General features: G+C 32.7%; 2 protein-coding genes across 4 annotated transcripts; one reads left to right on the top strand and one right to left on the bottom strand.

Annotated features, from left to right (window-relative positions):
* Positions 1-452: 452 nt before the first annotated feature.
* LOC107020021 (protein CRABS CLAW) lies at positions 453-2,779 on the bottom strand. The gene is made up of 7 exons (XM_015220367.2): positions 2,555-2,779; positions 1,939-2,067; positions 1,603-1,702; positions 1,437-1,485; positions 1,119-1,194; positions 741-797; positions 453-630 (listed from the first exon to the last, which is right to left on the bottom strand). Exons 1-7 carry the CDS (start codon positions 2,621-2,623, stop codon positions 625-627), a joined length of 486 nt encoding a protein of 161 aa, XP_015075853.1. The 5' UTR covers positions 2,624-2,779; the 3' UTR covers positions 453-624.
* Positions 2,780-8,401: 5,622 nt separating this feature from the next.
* LOC107018710 lies at positions 8,402-19,607 on the top strand. 3 transcript variants are annotated; one of them, XM_015219259.2, is made up of 14 exons: positions 8,402-8,590; positions 10,122-10,229; positions 10,334-10,465; positions 11,383-12,951; positions 13,199-13,343; positions 13,461-13,787; positions 13,928-14,224; positions 14,506-15,386; positions 15,473-15,558; positions 15,659-15,877; positions 16,225-16,353; positions 17,097-17,459; positions 18,696-18,811; positions 19,294-19,607. In XM_015219259.2, exons 1-14 carry the CDS (start codon positions 8,489-8,491, stop codon positions 19,389-19,391), a joined length of 4,572 nt encoding a protein of 1,523 aa, XP_015074745.1. In that variant the 5' UTR covers positions 8,402-8,488; the 3' UTR covers positions 19,392-19,607. The 3 variants fall into 3 exon arrangements, with proteins under 3 accessions (XP_015074745.1, XP_015074746.1, XP_015074747.1); XM_015219260.2 differs by having other exon boundaries at positions 14,512-15,386; XM_015219261.2 differs by having other exon boundaries at positions 13,229-13,343.
* Positions 19,608-20,282: the final 675 nt, after the last annotated feature.

The following is a 20,282-nucleotide window of genomic DNA, read 5'->3' on the forward strand; positions in this document are numbered from 1 at the left end:
CTCATCATTTTCTTTTCCACTGCTGCTTTGATTATGATTTTTTGAGTTGAGGATCTATCAGAAATAACCTCTCTAGATCTATCCCAAAAAGGTACGGGTAAAGGTGTGCGTTTATCCGATCCTCTTCAGATTTCACTTGTGGAACTATATTAAATATGTTGTTGATTGTTGTAATGTATTTAATCTTTTGTTGCGATAGCTTTTTTAATATAATTTTCTTTATTCCTAAGGCTCGATCCGAGACCTTAGCAAGTGTAAAAAAATGTATCATGATTCAAGTAATTCATCCAAAGGACAAGATCTAACCATGGATTTGGTTTTTAAAAATTGACATAATATTTCGAGATAATAAGATAATCTACAACAATGAAACATTATAAGTTGTCGTATTTTACTCAATAAACTATAAATAAATAAACTTGAGGACTTAAACATGTTAAATAAGCACTAGATATAATAATAATAATAATATATAACATTAGGATAAACTTTTTTAAAAATAGCAAATTAGATAAGACCCAAACACAAACTATGGGACAAGTCCAACAAACTTAACTATGTAATTGGATAACATCATTATTACATACTTATAATATAGTCCCAATATTTGCTTCAATTCAACATCTAAACCTACAAAAAAAAAATTAAAAATCATTAGATGTATATATGTATGTATATTACAAGAAAAATAAAACTTATTATTAATTTTGTTATAATAATGAGAAAAAAATTTTTCTTACATTGTTGGTATTTCCAGACAAGGATCCATTTGGTGGATTAGGAATGTACCTAGCCCACTAAAATAAACCAAAAAAAAATTGTTACAAATAAAATCAAAAATTTAAAAAAAAATTAAGCTTATTATATACATGGACATTAATTAGCTTTTACGTTATCAATTTAACATGTTATAGTAGATTACTTATCTTAGTATCGATCTTTTAGATACTTAATTTCGCGTATTATGAACAGTTACATATCATCACCAAATATTTTCATCATTATTTAATCCTCGTGTTATAATTTCAATATAACTTGTTCACAAATCAAACAATTAACGCCTAAAAGAATTTAATATTATTTTCAAGATTAAGATTAGTGAAATTAACTAAACTCACATTTTTAGCAGCTGCACTGAAAGCTTCTCTATGTGGTATCTCTGGATTTTCAGATTTGATACGTTGTATCTCTTCCCTTTTATCAAAATAAAATAACAAATAATCAAATAATATATAAACTACTTCATCTGTTTCGATTTATATATAGTTTGATTGACATATCTGTAGTTAGACAAAAACAAATGAATTATTTTAAATTTTATTAAACATGTCATAATATCTTTAAAACTTCTCATATAATGAACGGTTTAATCTACGTAGCTATTTTTCAAACGCAGTGTCATATAAAATGAAACGAAGAGAGTAAGATATATTTACTTCATGAATCGATTGTAGGCAGATGGAAGCCTGTGTTTCTTCTCAGGAGCTTCAAATAAAATAAAATTAAATACCATTATCTTTAATAATAATAATTTTAAGCAGGAAAATAAAATAAAATTATTGAGGTTTTATTTTTTTTTTAAAAAAAATAAATAATACATACGTTTTACAACAAAAGGTGCCTTTGGAGATAGAGGTTCACTAGAAGTTGATGAGGTAGATGATGAAGCTTGCCCCATATTTTTTAATTCACTACAATAACCCTGTTAATTAAAACCAAAAAAAAAAACACATAAATTAAACAAAAAAAATATATATATAATTTATAAAACTTCTCAAACCCATAAATTCAAATTTTAAAATAACTAGTTATGAAAATAATCATTAATATTTAATTTATAATAGAGTAGGTTATTAATTACGTCATACCTTTTCGAAATACAGCTAAAATTTTTGTAACCCTAATTTATGTTTTGTGTAACGAACGGTCTGTTATTACCTGAATATTGGGTTGATGATCAAAGCATTGACCTTGAATTGGAGGTCTAGTAGTTAAAAATGAAAGATTGCTACAATGGCCACATTTCACTGTCACAGTATCCATTAGCCTCTTGTATGGAATTCCAACCTAAAAAAAATATATTTAATAAAAGTGTTCATATATCAGAATTTATCTCAAAATGATATTAATTATCTTGAAATTATAATCGAGATAAATGATTTCACCTTCCACGTACAACAACAATATATATGTACGCAGAACTAATTTCTATGTTTTACGAATCGAGAAATTATTTTCAAAAGTATATTGAGATGTGACAATAAAATAGCTAATGAAGTGCACGTGTTAAATTAGTAAGCATGTGATTTGACAAAATTGAATAATTTTAATTTCTTTATCCTTCCTATTTTTTACTCTATCAAGAAATTAAACTATGTAATAAAATCACACATCACATGAATGATTGATGGGAACTTGTAAATGAAGAAATATAAATTGACAGAAACAGAATGAAAAAAAAACAACATAAATATAGCAAAAAATTAATTATACTAATTTAAGCTTTAATTTTGTATGAAAAAGTAAGAAAATAAAATAAATTCAATTAAATTACCGCTAAAACAGTGTTACAAAAATTGCAACGAACGTAGCAAAGATGCTCAGAAGATTGAACATAATCCATGGAGTTTTTTTTTTTTCAGATGGAGAAAAGAAAAAAAATGTTTTTTTGGGGGTTTTAAAGAACAAAATATATTTATTGGGTAGGGGGGTATTGTACAGAAATTTGATTGTGGTAACTCTTTATGACTTATATGTGTTTATATAGTGTTGTATATATGACTATATGTTATATATTTATACTTGAATATTTAGATAGTTATTCGAAATTACGATCATGAAATTATATTAGGTATGTTACTATTGTTATAGGCATGTTCAAAATTATGGATTTTGAACCATAATATGTATTTTTTGCTTATTGGGTGATAGAGTGGGTTAGAGTCTGATCACATTGGTTGTTGAATGGAGATATGATCGTTTTATATGGATTTGGACAATCTTCTCGTGAACTAGGTTTTGAGATTGAGTTAGATTAAAATATTATATCTTTGCGGTGGGTTTCAATTAAATTATTTATACATGTCAATTAATTTTCAAACAAAAATATAGGGTTTGAGTCAAAGCATTGTATGAAACTAACAAAAATAACTTTTAGCAGCAATAAATATGCACATGAATAAAGCGTGCCAAAGTCTGAAAACATTTCCAAGGAGTGTTAATTTCCTTTAAAAGGACATATTTAGCATAAATTAATTAAACTATTGTTGTTAATTAATTGTCGTTAAAAATTATTTTTCAAATAGTGATATTTTAGTTTTTTACTTTACTTAAATGTTTTTTTTTAAAATCATCCATATTTTCTTATGTTGTGCATTATTGTTTTGAGGGTTTTCACCAAAGGTTCATGGTAATATATATTGTGTTATTCTACTGTCCAATTTCATTTCACTGTCCTTCAAATATGAATAAAAATGGTAAAAAAATCTTACATTAATAGTAATGACATAAATCAATGTTTAAATTCTTTTGACTTTTTGGACAATACTTAGGTCAAGTTAAAAACACAATTTTCTTTCGATCGAAAGTCTATTAAAGATCGTTTTGTTATCTTATAAATATAGTGATAAGGTTTGTGGATATATTTGAGTATGTTAGCTGATTAATATGATAGGCAAATTACATTTTCTTTTTATTATTTCAACACATAAGAAATATATTTGAAATATTATTATGAAATAAAATATAAACATAAGAAGACAATAGTCTAGATATGCAATAATTTCTTGAAGTACAACATTTGATTCTCTTGAACAGATCCTCGTCCTTTGCCTTTACTACTCTTATCAAACCAAACATTATATTATCTAATCATATTAATTATATTATGTTTTTGTTTCTTTCAATATTTTAGGTATATATGATAAAATATAATTGAATGTGCAATCACAAGAAATTGGATATATATGATCATGGTGACGTAAATACAATAATTTTTCATCATGAGTAATTCTTTTCCTAACATAGTTTCCTCAAAGTAGAGTTACGACAAGTTTTAAATCTTAATATAAGCATTAAGCAAGATATATTTAATACGTTTAAATCGTTGAATTAATTTTTTTTCCTCATATTGCATGTAATGAGAACCAACTAAAAATTTAAATCTCTTGATTGACTTTTTCATAGTCAATTCATTAAGGGTTGAAATGGTCGGAACCAATTAGAGGTGCATGCATTTTATGGTGAAACTAAATATATGACTCAATTAAGCTATTGTATATTATTAGAAGTGTAACTTTTTCGTATAAGACTCAATTAAACTATTGTAAATATACACTATATCACTAATTTACCAATCAAAACTTGTGCAACTAAGGTACATAAAATTTTTATAGATAGATCATCCATACCCTACAAGGTTAGGGCTTTGAGCAAATTAAAGGTGGAGCTAAGAGGCGCGTAAAGAGGTTTATTCGAATTCTCTTTATTAAAAATCACATATATAAAGTAAAAAAAATAGCTTAGATATGTTAAATTATCTTAACTTTTTTCGTATGTTTATTTTTATTATTATAATTATATTTTCTTAGTACAAATTAAGGTCTCATTACAGCAACGTATACTAGTTGATATTTTTTTTGTTTTGTTTTTTCACATATTAGGGCCGACTAAATTTGAGTTCGGTCTAGAAAGTTTTACATTTGAGGGTAAACTATTCCTTAACAAATACTTATGACTTTGTATCCAATATTATGACTAAAATATGAAACTCTCGATTAAGAATATAGAAATACTTTCAACTCAATTACAATCGTTGGTTATCACTGGTTTAAAATGAACCCAAAAAAAAGTATAGAGGAGACATAAATAAGAGGCGTGCATAAATAATATCGAATCAAATGAGACAAATTTATTAGCTAGGGTTATGGTGATGGCTTCCCATATAGCTAACTTTACTCTTTTTATTTTTGTTGGTGCCAAGTAATTGAAGAAATTAAAGGTGAAAATGACCAGTGCTACAATCACAAGTCACTATCATAAAAAGAGTTTATGTCTTTATATGTTGATGGGACTATTCTTTCATTTCATTGTTTGCTAAACAAGGAAACTAACTATTTCTACCCTTTGATTTCTACAACTTTCTATGTTAGTATAAATGACTTCCCAAGGTTGGTCATCATATATTATACACACAATGAAACAAAGATCAAGGATCTTTTTCTTTTTGGCATTTCATGCATGTAAAGCCCTATTCAATGTCCTTATGTCACCATGAATTGTAATGAAATAGTTGAGTTAAATACCTTCATAATTAGTTGGAGGTTTCGCATTCGGATTTTGAGTATAATTATTTTGTTCGAATCAGCATATGAAGAAATAGGTCCATGTACGAAATTGAAATTAATCAAACTCCGTATGAATATTGATTGGGCTTAAATAAAAAAGATGTTCCCATTTCTTCCTCGATTTTACGACCCAGACTATTGTGATTGACACTCACACTAACCCTTCGAGGGAGAACCATTAATATTAGTTAGCTAACCAAGAACAACACAACTTAATAAAACTAAGACATTTAAAGTTACGGAAGCAAGTTTAAATGCTAAAGGAAAGATAAAGTTTCCATAAACTCCAAAAGTCTAACCAAATAGCTGCAGAAATAATGCCTAAAATCTGAAAGTCAATGTACCAAAACTCTAACAAGGATTATAAGTCCAAGGGAATGAGTACAACCCAATGAAACGTAAGAAAATCTAAAGTACTAGTCTAAGTCCGAAGATGTGGACATAAACAAAAAGAGAACTCATGACAGTCCGAAAAGACTAGCTCACCATTGAATTCGATAGCGATCACTGATCTTCTAAACGAGGTCTGCCAATTGCCGTTGAAGATGCCTATACTCAACAAAGAAAGAGTAATGTTGTATCAGTATACAACCACAATGTACTGGTAGGATTACATAGCTCCACTAAGAGCAATATAAGCAAGTAATTACACCATCATAAACATGCATACATTGAACATATACAATATCAATATCACTTAAGAACAACGTACAATTTCAAAATCTTAAGATATACAAATATGCCAAGTCATTGGTCTTCTCACGAAACCCTAGTGTACCGATACGTGGTCCCAAATCCAAATTAGTGTGTCAAATTATGACACTCATTCCGATGTTTATGTTGGTACGTGGCAATCGATCCCAATTATTGTATCAGAATGTAACACCCAATCCATTCAACAAGCCACAATAAAATCACAAGTACATTCTCATAATACAATCAATCATGATTCATGACATTCAATTATTTAATTATCCTCATTCACAATTAGTGTGATCACTAATGCAACATTCACATACAAATATTATAATGAAGCAAGTACAAGCATATATCACACAACATGAAATCACAACTATTACCCACCTCGAACAAGTCTTGACCCCTAAGAAACCTGATTCTTCTCTTTTCGGATTCGTTCGGTTTGTTCTTGGTCTACAAACAATCAGTATAATGCTAAGATCAATAAATAAGACTTGATTACCCGGAATATACTCAACACTATCAGCCTTAGATCAAACTCATGATCCCAATATCCAAAATTAGGGCTTTTTACACCATCCAAACAGTTCCAAAACCCTTCCCCAACTTAATCTCCCAAGAAACTAAGTTCTACGGATCGAACAATGGATTCGTGGAGTGAAGACCTTATCTTTAGCCTCAAGAATGGCGGAAAACTATCAAGAAAACTCCTGGGGTCGTTTCTTAGTTCTCAAAGTCGAAAAAGTGCAGAATAAAACGTTTTTGGTGTTTATTTCCAACTTAAGTCGCGTTTGTCCCTGCTATAACGACCCCGCCCTCGTGGGAATAATTTTGCCACTGTGAGTTGGACGGAACCAGTGAGTCGATTTAAGAGTTTCAAACCCTCATTTCACAACACACCTTTATCCCACGACACTCAGAAAATACCTTTTTCACTTTAAAATCCGTTTTGAGAGTCCTACTTGCCCGAATTTGATTCCATAAAGTCGTACGGATTCCTTATCGTCTTAGCTATCAACTCATATGATCAAATTCATAATTAGATCTCCTAATTTTTACCAAATTTCTTTAGACCTCACTGACTCTGATTTTGTCCAAAACTGAACTAGGTTGAAAAATTTTAAGATACTACAAAAAAAATTCCGATCCCAAATTTCTCCCCGTTGAATTTTCTATAACAACGGAAACAAGTCGTTACACTCGTACATTGTCAAATTATGCCAAGCCAACCAATACTTTAACTTGTCTATGTTGTTAGTGTTAAAGAGGCGCTATACTCAATGCACTCCAAAATAGTTGTCACATTGTTTCTTGAAAGTCAATTTGACTAATTACTATTAAAGATAAAATATTTTATAACTAGAATTTAGATATTTGAAATTTTTTAAAAAATACTATAAGTTGCAATTTATTATCTTCAATAATATGGTTCAAAAAGATTTATCAAAATATTAATTAAAGTTCATATAGTTTGACAGTAGAAAAAAACAAAACATAACAAGTATATTTTAGACAAAGGAAGTACTATTACTTCACCTAAAGATACTTATTACAAATAATTATTCATAAAAAGGTGGAACTTTTCGCTACTCAAGTTACAATATATTGTTTATTTTGCGCTAACAAACCTCACAAAATTTTGTTCTTTGAGCTATGATATAATCGAGTTTAAAACTGCCTACTATGTGAACTAGTGACATGTATGGTCTTATTTCAATGCGAAATTCGTCTAGATTTTGATAACGTGCATTTTCATCTTTTTGTTCATTTTTAATCATAATTCTTCATGAGCGTCACAAATTAGTAACAATATAATCTACCTATCAAAAAGTTAAAATTTTAGTTTTCGTTCTTCTCCATTTGTCCCTTTCGTAAATGTTTTACTTTTCTATTATACATACATTTGTACATAACCATTTGATCTAAGACCACCCTCTTTTATTCCCATTTCAAGAAGCTTTGATTGGACACATCTCTTACTCTAACTTTATCAATGCGTTTGCTATATAACTAAAAAATATTATCTTAAAAGTTTAAATTAACGTGAAAATTTGAAACTTTTCTTTAATATTCGTTAAGTTTGATTAAATATTAATTTACACACAAGCCAATCCTGAAAATGATAACTTTTTTCATTCTTATGAACTCTAACCCAAACTCTCTAATTAAAAATGAGGGGATCGTCGTCATCTAACCACAACTTATAGAATGAAAATATAGGGTGTAATATCAAAACAAGGTAAGTTTAGGGACTAAACTATCACTTAAATACATATAAAGGGACTGAAATGTAAAATAACCAAAAAAAAGAAGGAAGAGGAAAATGAAATTTAGGAGGGAGAGAAGAAAATCGTGAATTCAATTCCCGCCATTTCAACTCTTCTCTTCCCTCTCGATTTTCTCTATCTAAAAATTCTAGAGAGAGAAAGAAAGAGAGAATTTCAATGGCGAAATTCATCGACGAGAAATCGGACGGACTGGAGATATTATCAATCGGAAAACTTTATACTGGTTCATGGGATAAGAAGTACTGGAGCTCCTCTAGGGTAACAATTTCAATGTTGTTATTTCTGTAAAATGTTTTCGATTAATTGATGAACTGCTGAGTTTAGTCATGTAGCTAATATATTAGGTTTTGGAGCTTTCGAATCGTTATTAATTGTGGATATGAGTATTTTCCGTATTTATTGTTCGATTAGAGTAGGTTGAATGGAAGTTATGGTTATAGATTAATTGATTAACTGCTGACTTTAGTCATGTAGTTAATAATTAGTATTTTAGTTTGTGGAGCTTTCAAAGCGTTATTGGTTGTGGATATGAATATTTTGCGCAATTTTGGTTCTACATGTATCTGTTTGATTGCATACTTTTTAGGTTAGCGTAGTTTGAATGGAAGTTATTGTAATTGATCAACTGATGAGCTACTGAGCTTAGTCATGTAGCTAATATAGTTTTTTGGAGCTTTCGAAGCGTTATTGGTTGCGGATATGAGTATTTTGCCCAGTTTTTGTTCTACTATGTAGGTGTATGATTGCACAAATTTTTAGGTTAGCTTAGTTTGAATGGGAAGTTATTGTTTTAGATCAATTGATGAACCCTTTATCTGAGAATGTAGCTTAGGTATTTATTCGTTTTTTGCCTAACTGAAAAATGATGAGCTAATATTTTGTGCTAATACCAATGCGAAACTAGTTTTTTTTGTTTTTTTACTTTCTTCTGACAGTCTGACAGTTGTGTAAGAAAGTCCTCTGGTTCGATTAATTGTGAATGAGTAGCTGCAGCCAAATGTTCTGCGTGATCTTAAGCATATCATACCTGAATTGTGACAAATGTTGTACATTGACAAGATACTGAGTATTCTATACTAGCAAAATGTGATGGAGGATTTGTAGTGAATTCTAAATTTCTGGTAGTCATCATAACTAGTGTGAGGATTTATGCTTCCCAGTCATGTAATCCTGTGGAATCATTTTTAAAGAAAATTGTGGATCACTTATAGGCAAAAAGAAATCAAGATACATTGCGCTTGTTATTCAAGTGTCAGTATGGGCATCTCTAATGGTTGATGTGGGTGCTGTTTGATGTGATGAAAAATGTTTCCTGAGAAGAACATATTACCTTAAAACTTCAAATATAATTGTCAAGTCTTTCTGATGTTTTACTGGGTGTAGCTACAGTTAGTGGAATCTAATAATGGTGGGGGAGTGATTTGTATTGGTATCACTGTGGAAATAATGTTATAAATGTTATTAGGACCAAGTATAAGTAGGAGCGGAATGTAAAATGACTTGCGTCCATAATAGATGTAAGATGATTACACTCATTTGGTGTACTGGTATACGTTCTAAACAGAATTTTGCTGACCATTCCGCAAACATGTTGACCTATGTCGGTCCATTTCATTATATATATATATATATGCGCTCAATGGTGGAGTTTCGTTGTCTTGTTTTCTTTTAGATTACATCGATTCTTGAAACTCCTGTTCTTAATATCAGCAAAAAGCATGGTTGGCAGACTTACAATGTACTGTGTAAGAGATTCCTGTATCACTTAATTTGGCTTTTTGACTTGCAGGGAAAAGACCGCTATCCTTATCCTATTGGATACAATGCTCTTAGGACTCAAAATGGAGTCTCTTACAAAATGGAAATTCATGAAGGCCTCAATGGGCCATTATTTACGGTGTGTAGCAAAGATTATGCTGCTTTTTGCAACATGTTAAATAGATTGTTACTGTATCTCTAGCTTTGGATTTATAATAAATTCTTGTCTCTGCCTCTCAACAGATTAGTTCTACAGATAGGCAATCATGTAGTGGGCAAACTCCAGATATTGCATGGGAGAGTTTCCAGAAAAAAGGATGTCAAATAAAATTGTTGCATGGAAAGAGACACTCCAGTAAGATTGATGGTGTGGAGGTGTGTCTTGCGCCTATTTATGTCCCAGCTAACATACTGCAATACCGAATGTTCTACCTTTTTTGCTATTTGAATTGGTATTTTCGAGTGAGATTTAATTATTTGAAAGTATGGGTTCTGTTGTAACAAGAATTGGTCTCCTTGGTCTAGTCAGAGGTCAAAATGTGCATGCAATTTTTGTTCTATTAAGGACTATATTGTTCCACCTGAGGGAATGACAGGGTTCATTTTGGACTGTAATTGAGCCTTATCCCAAAAGATGAAGTGCTCAAAAGATATCCATTCTATATTCGTTTTGGAATCTCAAATAAGAAATCCAATTGATACATCTCCCAAGAAGTCTCAACTTTCCCTTAGAAGAGAATAAAGACACTAATGGAGCAGGTTATATCAAGAAATTTGTGTTTTTTAACTGATGGAATGGGTCAATCAACCAATTATTTTTCTCAAAATCATCTTAAAATTGGTATGTCTAAGTTGGTAATTTCTTGTATTGGAAATTACACAGGAAGCCACATTTCAGAGTTAGAGTGGTAAAAGCAATTCTCTGATAAAACCCCAATTCCCACATCATGTTATCATCTCATTTTGAAGGATGATTGTTAAGATAGTTTATTCACCTAAGCTAATCAAGCTAGTCAAAAGAATTTCAAAGGCTTGTTGTGAAAAACTCAAGCATTGTGCTTAGGAACTATTTTCCATATAAGCAGAATATTGTGGAAGAGTTACATTTGCTTATAGAATTTATCATCTGTTTATCGACCTTATACTAGTAAAATTTCCTTTGGATCAAAATTTGAATGCTAGCTTGCAGAGTGCATAAGTTGCTAAAGTTTCTCTTAACTTTGAATGGGATTATTAAAAGGTTAAAGTTAAACTAAATGAGCCTAATGTTTTTATTTCTTTTCTCCTTACAGTTTTTCGGGTTCAAGAACACGTTTGTTCAGAGGTTACTCAGGGAATTGGTGGCAAATACCCGTGGAACGCCAGAGCAGAATTTCTTGTCGTCTATCTCTCTTAGAAATGAGACATCTGAGGTAGTAAACCAAACTGAACTTACGGTATCAAAAACAGATCCTAATCTGCTAACACACACGGAAAAACCACAAAGTACTGGGAAGAGAAATATGAAAGGTAGAACCAATAATATCAAGTCAACTGCCAATACAAGTCTCAAAAAACCTCGACATCAGAATAAAAGCAGCGATATCAAAGGTTTGAATCCCGTCCAACAAGAATATGGTGATCATCCGCCTTCCTTCTCCTCAAGTAAAAGGTCTTGCAATAGTTCAGAAGCATTGCAAGAGTCAGAGACCTTGCAAACAATAAATGAGAGAGAAAAAGTGCTGGTTACAGTTGTAGAATCTTTTGACAAAGATGATCATCTGAAAGTGGATAGCCTTATTTCTCAAGGAGGGAGGAAGCATTTGAATACCAAGACTGAAGTACCATTAGAAGAAGTGGTGGCAAATACCAGTGGAACGCCAGAGCAGAATTTCTTGTCATCTATCTCTCTTAGGAATGAAACATCTGAGGCAGTAAACCAAACTGAACACAGGGTATCAGAAACAGATCCTAATCTGCTAACACATATGGAAAACCCACAAAGTGCTGGGAAGAGAAATAGGATAGGTAGAGCCAATAATATCAAGTCAGCTGCCAATAGCAGTCTCAAAAAACCTCGACGACAGAATAAAAGTAGTGACATCAAAGATTTGAATTCCAGCCAACAGGAATATGGTGAACATCTGCCTCCCTTCTCCTCAAGTAAAGGATCTTGCAATAGTTCAGAAGCATTGCAAGAGTCAGAGACCTTGCAAACAATAAATGAGAGAGAAGAAGTTGTGGTTCCAGTTGTAGAATCTTTTTATAAAGATGATCATCTGATAGTAGATAGTCTTAGTTCTCAAGGAGGGAGGAAGCATTTGAATACCAAGACTGAAGTACCATCAGAAGAATTGTTGGCAAATATCAGTGGAGTGTCAGAGCAGAATCTCTTATCGACTAACTCTCTTGGAAAGGAGACATCCGAGGCAGTAAATCAAACAGAACACAGGGGATCAAAAACAGATCAAAATCTGCTAAAACACATGGCAAAACCACCAAGAGCTGGGAAGAGAAATAGTAAAGGTAGAACCAATAATATCAAGTCAGCTGCCAATGTCAGTCTCAAAAAACCTCGACATCAGAATAAAAGTAGCAATATCAAAGCTTCGCATTCCAGCCAACAGGAATATGGCGAACATCTGCCTCCCTTTTCCTCAAGCAAAGGGTCTTGCAATAGTTCAGAAGCATTGCAAGAGTCAGAGAATTTGCAAACTATAATTGAGAGAGAAAAAGTTCTGGTTCCAGTTGTAGAATCTTTTGACAAAGATGATCATCTGATAGTAGATAGTCTTAGTTCTCAAGGAGGGAGGAAGCATTTAAATTGTGAGACTGAAAAACCAGTAGAAGAATATACTGAATTACAAAAAGATGGAAAGCTGGTCAGTGTGTTAACTGCCTTTTTCCCTTTCAATCACATTAAATGCTCTGATACACTGTTCTCATTAATTTTGCATAATTTTCCTGTTTTTTTGTCCGTTGTACTACTTTTTCTTTTATTATTTTACAAGATCCCACGTAAACAACAAAAACAAAGGGGATAGCAATCATATTATCATTTTCCTTTTTTCTGTAAGTTGTTTGGTTACTGAAATTGCTAGCTAGGTACATTTTCTTAACTTCTTGCAGTTTGATAGGTCAAAAGTTCTGGATGGGCAGGTAATTGAGAACCAAATGACTGCAGAGAAGGATGGAGAATCACCGGTCGAGAATGGAACACAGAGAATTAATGATGCCAATCTTTGGGCACCTGATACTTTGGATCATCAATCAGGTACTATGAGCTATTACTTACCTGGGCCTTTCTTTGGTGCTGCATCTTGCATTACCTCTTACCTGACTTCCACTTCCCTGATTAATTCATTAAATGGTTGTCTTTTCACTTTTCTAGATGAACCTTTTAGTCTCACTGCAGAGATTGTGAAGGATGTTGCAGCTGCTGTTAGTACCAATTTTCCTGACTCTCCAATAATTGGTTCACGGCCAGAAAGTGAAACGGGTACATCTAGTTTGGAAGTGAATTCACAGAAAAGTGAGCCAGATTCTGCTGGACATGAAATAGCCAACTCAATGATGACATTTCTGCTTCCTCGAGCACTTCCTTTGATTAGGACATACACTAGAAAGAAAAAGAATGATACAAAATCACCAGAAATATCCATCCACAATTCTCAGGACGAAAATAAGAAGATTGGCCTCTATCTTGACTCCACATCTGGTAAACTGTAACTTTCTAACTTCAGCTGATTATTGCTGCTCTCATTTAGTAATCTTAGTTGCTACTTCAATCATTGATAAGATTATCATGAAGTCTTTTAATTAAAGCTTATTTCAGTTCCCTCTTACTTTCTGTTGCAGTCAGTGAGCTTGACAAGAATTCACTGCTCAGACAGAAAAAGGAAAATACCAGTTCTCCATTTCGAGGTTGTGTTCCAGCATCTACAGCTTGTTCCCTTGCAGAAGCTATTGTCCCTGATAGTTTTGATAATTATGAAAGTGGATATACTCCAAGTCAGGGGTTAGCTCAGATTCTACAAGTAGCTGAAGTTGCTAAAGAAGATCATAGTGTTCAAGGTTTATGTACCTGCAGACCTGAAATCGTGGAGCCATCAAAGAGTGATAATTTAGAAGCAGCAGCTTGCAATGGTGAAACAGGTGACTTTATCTCCTTGTGATCTTTTGATTCTTTGATTGAAGGGTCAGAGTATAATGTTCTCTTTCCATGTGCTTTTCCTAGAACCATTTTTTGTTAACAAAAGGTGAATAGATTGATTGATATTGCTCTGTGATATTTCATCTTTTGTTGAAATTATTATTTATGTAGCTAGTCTGAACTTCAAAATTTTCTATACAGTGATGAGATATGAGCCCTCAGTCTTTTAAGCTGAACTACAGTCTGTACACCAATTGATTGAAAGTAATAAATTGTTGAACAGGAACAGAAAGAGAAAATGACTTCTTACCAAGAACACATAAATTTCTTCAAGCATCAAGAAAGGAAGTTAGTGGAAACAAAAGCACTGGAGCAATTGTCACTGGGAGCTTAACTAAGATTCCACTTTCTGGTGAATCAATGATGCAACATGTTTCTTTATCTGAAAGTATCATCTGCAGAGATTTCAGAGATGATTCTGTTCCAGAGTCAAATGCGGACATAAAAGCAATGCACACCTCACATTTCTTACAAGGGAGCTCTTCTAAGCAGTGCCAAATAGAACAATCTATATCTACTGATGAACCCCATATTGAAGGACGGTCCCTTAACTTCAACACAAAAGGAAGATCCAGTAGTACCAATGGTGCACCTTTTTACTTGGCCTCCAGATCACAAGATGAAGAAATGGATCAGATGTTAGACCATATTCAAACTTCAAAGTTTCTTGATTCAACTGCAACTAATTCTGAAGGCAACTTGACTAAAATGTTGTCCAGAGACCAACAATCTGTCAGGTTTACTGGTCCTCTGTTAGATAAGCAAAAGCAGAAGATAATTTTTTCTGCTGACACCACTGAGAAAAAGGAGAATAATGAGAATGCAAACATGGAAGCCCAGCAAGATTTAAAGTCTGAGAGTGAAAGAAGTGGTGTTCTCAAGGTTATTGCAGGCTATGCCCATCCCATGCCAATTTCATCAGTGCTATTAAGTAGACAAGAAAATGATCTTTATATTTGTGTTTTATGTGGTCAACCATTGCATGAGGATAGAACTATTTTCATGTACAAGGCCCCAATGGAAGGAGAAGAAAAGGGGTGCCCTTCTTTTATTGGTCAGGTTTCTATACGTTTCCAATTTTCAGATGGTGCCTTTCGTGGAGATGTGAGATGTTTTCTCTTCTTCAATGGCATTGCTGTGGCCCTATGGCTTGGTCTATATTATCTCATAATCTATATTTCTTTATGCAGATTGAACTGGACAGTGCTGCTGTGCAGTTGACACCAATTGGGCAATCACTTGTGTTGTTCAATAGTGTAATAGCCCCAAGCTGCAGGTTGCATTTTCACTTGAGACAGAAGTGTTTGGTCTTTAGTTTGTTTTTTGGCTGTAGCATAGATGAATGCTAGTGCGCTGATCTCCGTGTTTGTTCTCAGGGAGGGTGATATAAAATGCCAGTGCTCATTATGTGCTTTGAATATTTTCGAGGAAAATGCAGTAAAGATTACGCAAATTAGAAATGGTTATCTCTCTCTCATTACTAAACTGAAAACGACGCTAAGGGTCTGTTGTATATTGGTGTGTCCACCTGATCACCTAGTTGCTGTTGAAGAAAGTGGAAAACTGTACGTATGGATCATGAATACAAAATGGAGGTGACTCTTCTTAAGCATTGTGGTTTTCAAGTTTATTCATGTTTATCACAATATTGATCGTTCAGTGATAATAACTTTGAGAGAGTTGCTTCTAAATTTATCTTTCTTGTATTTGAATTAAATCCAATCCTTTTATCAGTTCATATGGCCAACATTTGCAATACTAGCCCACTTAATGGTAGTTACGCGCTTTATCAGTCATTTATTGTACTCTACCACTTATATAAACTTTTCTTCACTCTAATGATCTGGTGTCCGACTTCAAATTTGTGATACTTCTTGATGTGGTTTAGGTTTTGTTTCTTTTGCTATGTAGTTTAATTTGCTCCAAAATTCTGAATTTGCAGTGCGGAGACAGAAAAATGCTGTTTGCTGCCACCTGATTGCCCACCCTTTTCTACAATGAAATTGAAAAGAATACCAAATTCTGCTAGTTTGGTTCTTGGGTACAACGGTTTCGGGGAATTTAGACTATGGTAATATATCCCTTGTAATCTTAAATGATGCTGTACTTGTAATGTGCACATTGTGTTTTACTGTTTATCCATTTCCTTATTTTGTTTCTCGTCATAGTTTACTTCTCTATTCACCCCAGTCGTGCTCATTCTCGAAAAAATAATAGATTAAAGATTTTACCTCCAGCTTCTACTTAATTATACGTGCAAATAGTTTCAAGAGTCTATAAATGATATGTATTTTAATGTATGAATGTCATATTGTTAGTCACTTCCATACACACCCAGAAAAACAAGTGCACACACAGATGTGAATACATGTTGAAGACATCTATCATCATCCTCTGTGGGAGCTGAAAAAGAGAATCAATTAGAAGCAGTATGTCGGAAATCGGAGCTGGCTGCAGTGTTATTGTTTTAGTGAATATGCATACCACCACACGTAATTTTGCTTTAGGACTTCCTGCAAGCACATTGTTTCATAGAAGCTAAATTACTGCAACTTCTACAATACCCTATTAGTTTGAATATATTAGGGTCTAAAGTTTTCTTACGTTTGTTTTCACTATTTTTCTTTGTCACAAAGGATGAGATATCCATATGCCTTTATGCTTTTCTTCCATTCTAGAAGATGAACAAATATTAAAAGTAAATGCTGAGAGATGAGAATAACTTCTGCTGAGCTTGGTGCATACGTTTGGTACTTAAGAGTCCTAGAGTTTTTTGCTTACTGTCCCTTCTCACAGTATTTTGGTTGTCTTCAGGGATATAAAGAAGTGCATGCTTGTGTCAAACTTTTCTGCTGCCAGTACTTCTGTTTTCCAATGTCTTCCGGTCAGTCTTTTTAGATGGCAAAGAAAGTTCACCGCTCCATCGGGGGTCACTGAAGAGATTATTAACGAAATAACAGATGTCACAAAGATGTCTTTCTTGGAAATAAGTGACAATCGACCCTTCTGCTTATTAGAGGATAAAGATGTGGCAATCTGGGTTCTTATTTCAACTGCTCCTGATTCAAATTCGTCTGCTTATCAATCTAGTGAGCAGCAGACTGATCCAGATCATTGGTGGAGGCTCGCTCTATTGGTTAATAACACAATGATCATGGGAAATTCTCTAGATCCAAGGTACTGCCCACATGTTGTACTATAAAATTCTGGAAAACATATCTGAGAATCTTAATTCATGTTTTTTATTTATTTATTTGATTTTGTTGATCATCACAAAAGGGAGAAATGACCTTATAGTTCCAAGAGCTATTCCATATTTTATCCTACAGTTTAAAAGACTAAAGGAGAATCATGATTGTTGAAGATTGGGTAAGGATACATGTCTGATATGAAGTTTTGGGGTTTGGCAAAGAGGCTTGTCCTCTCTTTAAGGTCAATTCCAAAATCATGTACTTCTTTGCGTGATTCATGCATCAAATGATAAATTCCAAAGGGATCTTAGAAAGCTTGTCCTCCAATTCCCATTCTTCACAACTCACAAGAACATTAAAACTCATTCTAGCACAATGTTGTCCTATTATACCTTCGCTTAATTACATGGTTGACCATAAAAAAGTTAATGATGTGGTACTGAAATTGAGTAAAGTTAGAGCATCGCTGAAAAGAATTATTGCTGTAGGTTATTTTGGTGATGAGTCATGTGAGATTTCTGCTACTTGTATACCGGAAGGAATAGCCATCTACTCTTTGAGTGTACTTGAATATATCCACTGTGCAGGAATATTGGTCATTGAAAGGTTGATTCTTTAATCTTGAATTATCTCAAGTCCATTGAAATATATAGATGTCACTTGAAGTTCTTGTTTGGTTAAAGTAGACTTTCAAAAGTTACTTCCAGCAACCTTCGGTTTTACCTTGTCAGTCTTCTGGTATATGGGTGCTTGACATCATGAAAATGTTAACCAAAGGCCTTCTTTCTTTTGTGGGGCTGAAGAGGGGGAAGGCTTAGAGGTTTGGAGGAAGATAGGAACGTTACTTTTACTTACAATGATGGGACAGTTTCTCGATGGTCTCCCTTTCCTAAACTGTATGCTACTTTATCAGAGGTGAGAACTTGGCAAAATGAACATTCTTAAACAGTCATACCTTTTAATCAACTTGTTATAACATTCTTAAAGACATTAAAAATTACTTAAAGACTGCAACGTTCTGTTCATTATAGACTACTCTTCTGATCTACATTCCTGAAGTTTAAGGTATTTACTGGTCTAAACCTTTTCTAAAGATTGATAGCAGGTTGACTTCTCGTATCAAATGGTAAAATGCTAAAAAAGAAATAAGTGCTGAAATGTGTATTTTAATGTCCTTACGATAAACGGTGACCATTCAGCTTATCTGGCATCTGCCTCTCAGGGCTACTGCAATTGGTTATTCAGCTGGTCATGGGATTATTGGGAGAAGTGATGGACTGGTCTATACGTGGGAACTAACTACAGGGAAAAGGCTCCAAACTCTGCATCACTTCAAAGGTACTCTTTTTGTTGCAAGATTTATTGCTCAAATCTTAATAGTTATTGTGTGATGTTCAGTTTATGGAAATCTCATCAGCTTTTATAAGTGAAGAATTCCTAAGCAAAATATGTATTTATTTTCGGGTTCTGGACAAACTTACTTTCAGTAGGAAAATTTGATTTTCACTAATTACTCATTCTGTAACTTCACCTTATCTCTCTCAGTAACCTAGGAATTTATGCATTTGCAAAGATTTTTCGTGGGAAAAATTGTGGCATCTTAGCATACTGCATACTTGATCTCCTCATTAGCCCTGCTAAACTAAGTAACATGCTCAGAATATAGATTAGATATTCCCTTAACTATATCAGTTCCCTCCATCTCTCTAGGAATCTATATATTACTGAGATTGCTTTTTTTTTTTTTTCATCAACACAAGTTATCTGTTTATCTTATGGTGAAGTTAGAATTTTACTGATATTCCTGTTTCCTCTTTCAGATGCAGCTGTGTCATCCATTGTCTCTGATAATTCTAGTCATTGTGCAGTGGCCATAGCCAGCGATGGAGGTCAGTTGCTGATATATTTGCCATGTTAACAGGCTTTGTTCATATTAAATGACTAACTTTAACTCCACCTTTAACAAGTTAGATGGATACCAAAGAAAAACTGGTAGGCCAAACCTCTTTGTAGATCTGTAAAGTAGTATATTTCTGTGATTTTTAATAGATCCAATCCAAGTACAATCATAGATTGTAAATAACTGATTAAATTTGGATTTTAAATAATGAAAGTTCCATTATATTTCCCTTCAGTATTATTCTTGAACTCCAATTCATTTTTGATCGGATGAATATTTTGTAGTTAGTTATACTCAATTTAATGACTCTGATAATCGACACAGTGAGTTTACTATTTTATTCTTGTTAATTATGAAGTGTGTAAATTAAAAATTTGAAACTTTTAAAAAGTTTTACATTTTTCAAAATAATCTATTGAGGGTATAATAGATAAAAAGAATATTATTTTGTTAAAATAGACAAGTAATTAGGAACAACAAAAAAACTAATAATTAGAAACAGAGGAAGTACTATATGATATTTTTAAGCTTGATTTCAATAAGGTAGTTTATCCTTCATCAAATCTATAACTATATACTCATATAATAGAGAATTCTCACTTTGACTATTAAAAGAAGTACAAACAATTCGCTTTATTAATCTCAATTACACAAAGGAAAATTCAATTAAAATACATCTAAATAACTAGTTTTATATAAATACTATTTGTCAAATATTATACCAAACATCTAATATTTATTTGAAAACTTCTAGTGAGTTGCCTACTGGTGATGCATAGTAGTAGAAAAAGTCCAATCAAGTTGGCATATTCTAAAGTTGCCAACGCAAAGAATCGCAGTCAACACTACAAGACCAAAAAAACAATCAAAACTTCGATGTAAAACTGAATTCAAACAAAATTAGACAAG

This window comes from Solanum pennellii, chromosome 5, assembly GCF_001406875.1.
Source record: "Solanum pennellii chromosome 5, SPENNV200".
Classification (NCBI taxonomy): domain Eukaryota; kingdom Viridiplantae; phylum Streptophyta; class Magnoliopsida; order Solanales; family Solanaceae; genus Solanum; species Solanum pennellii.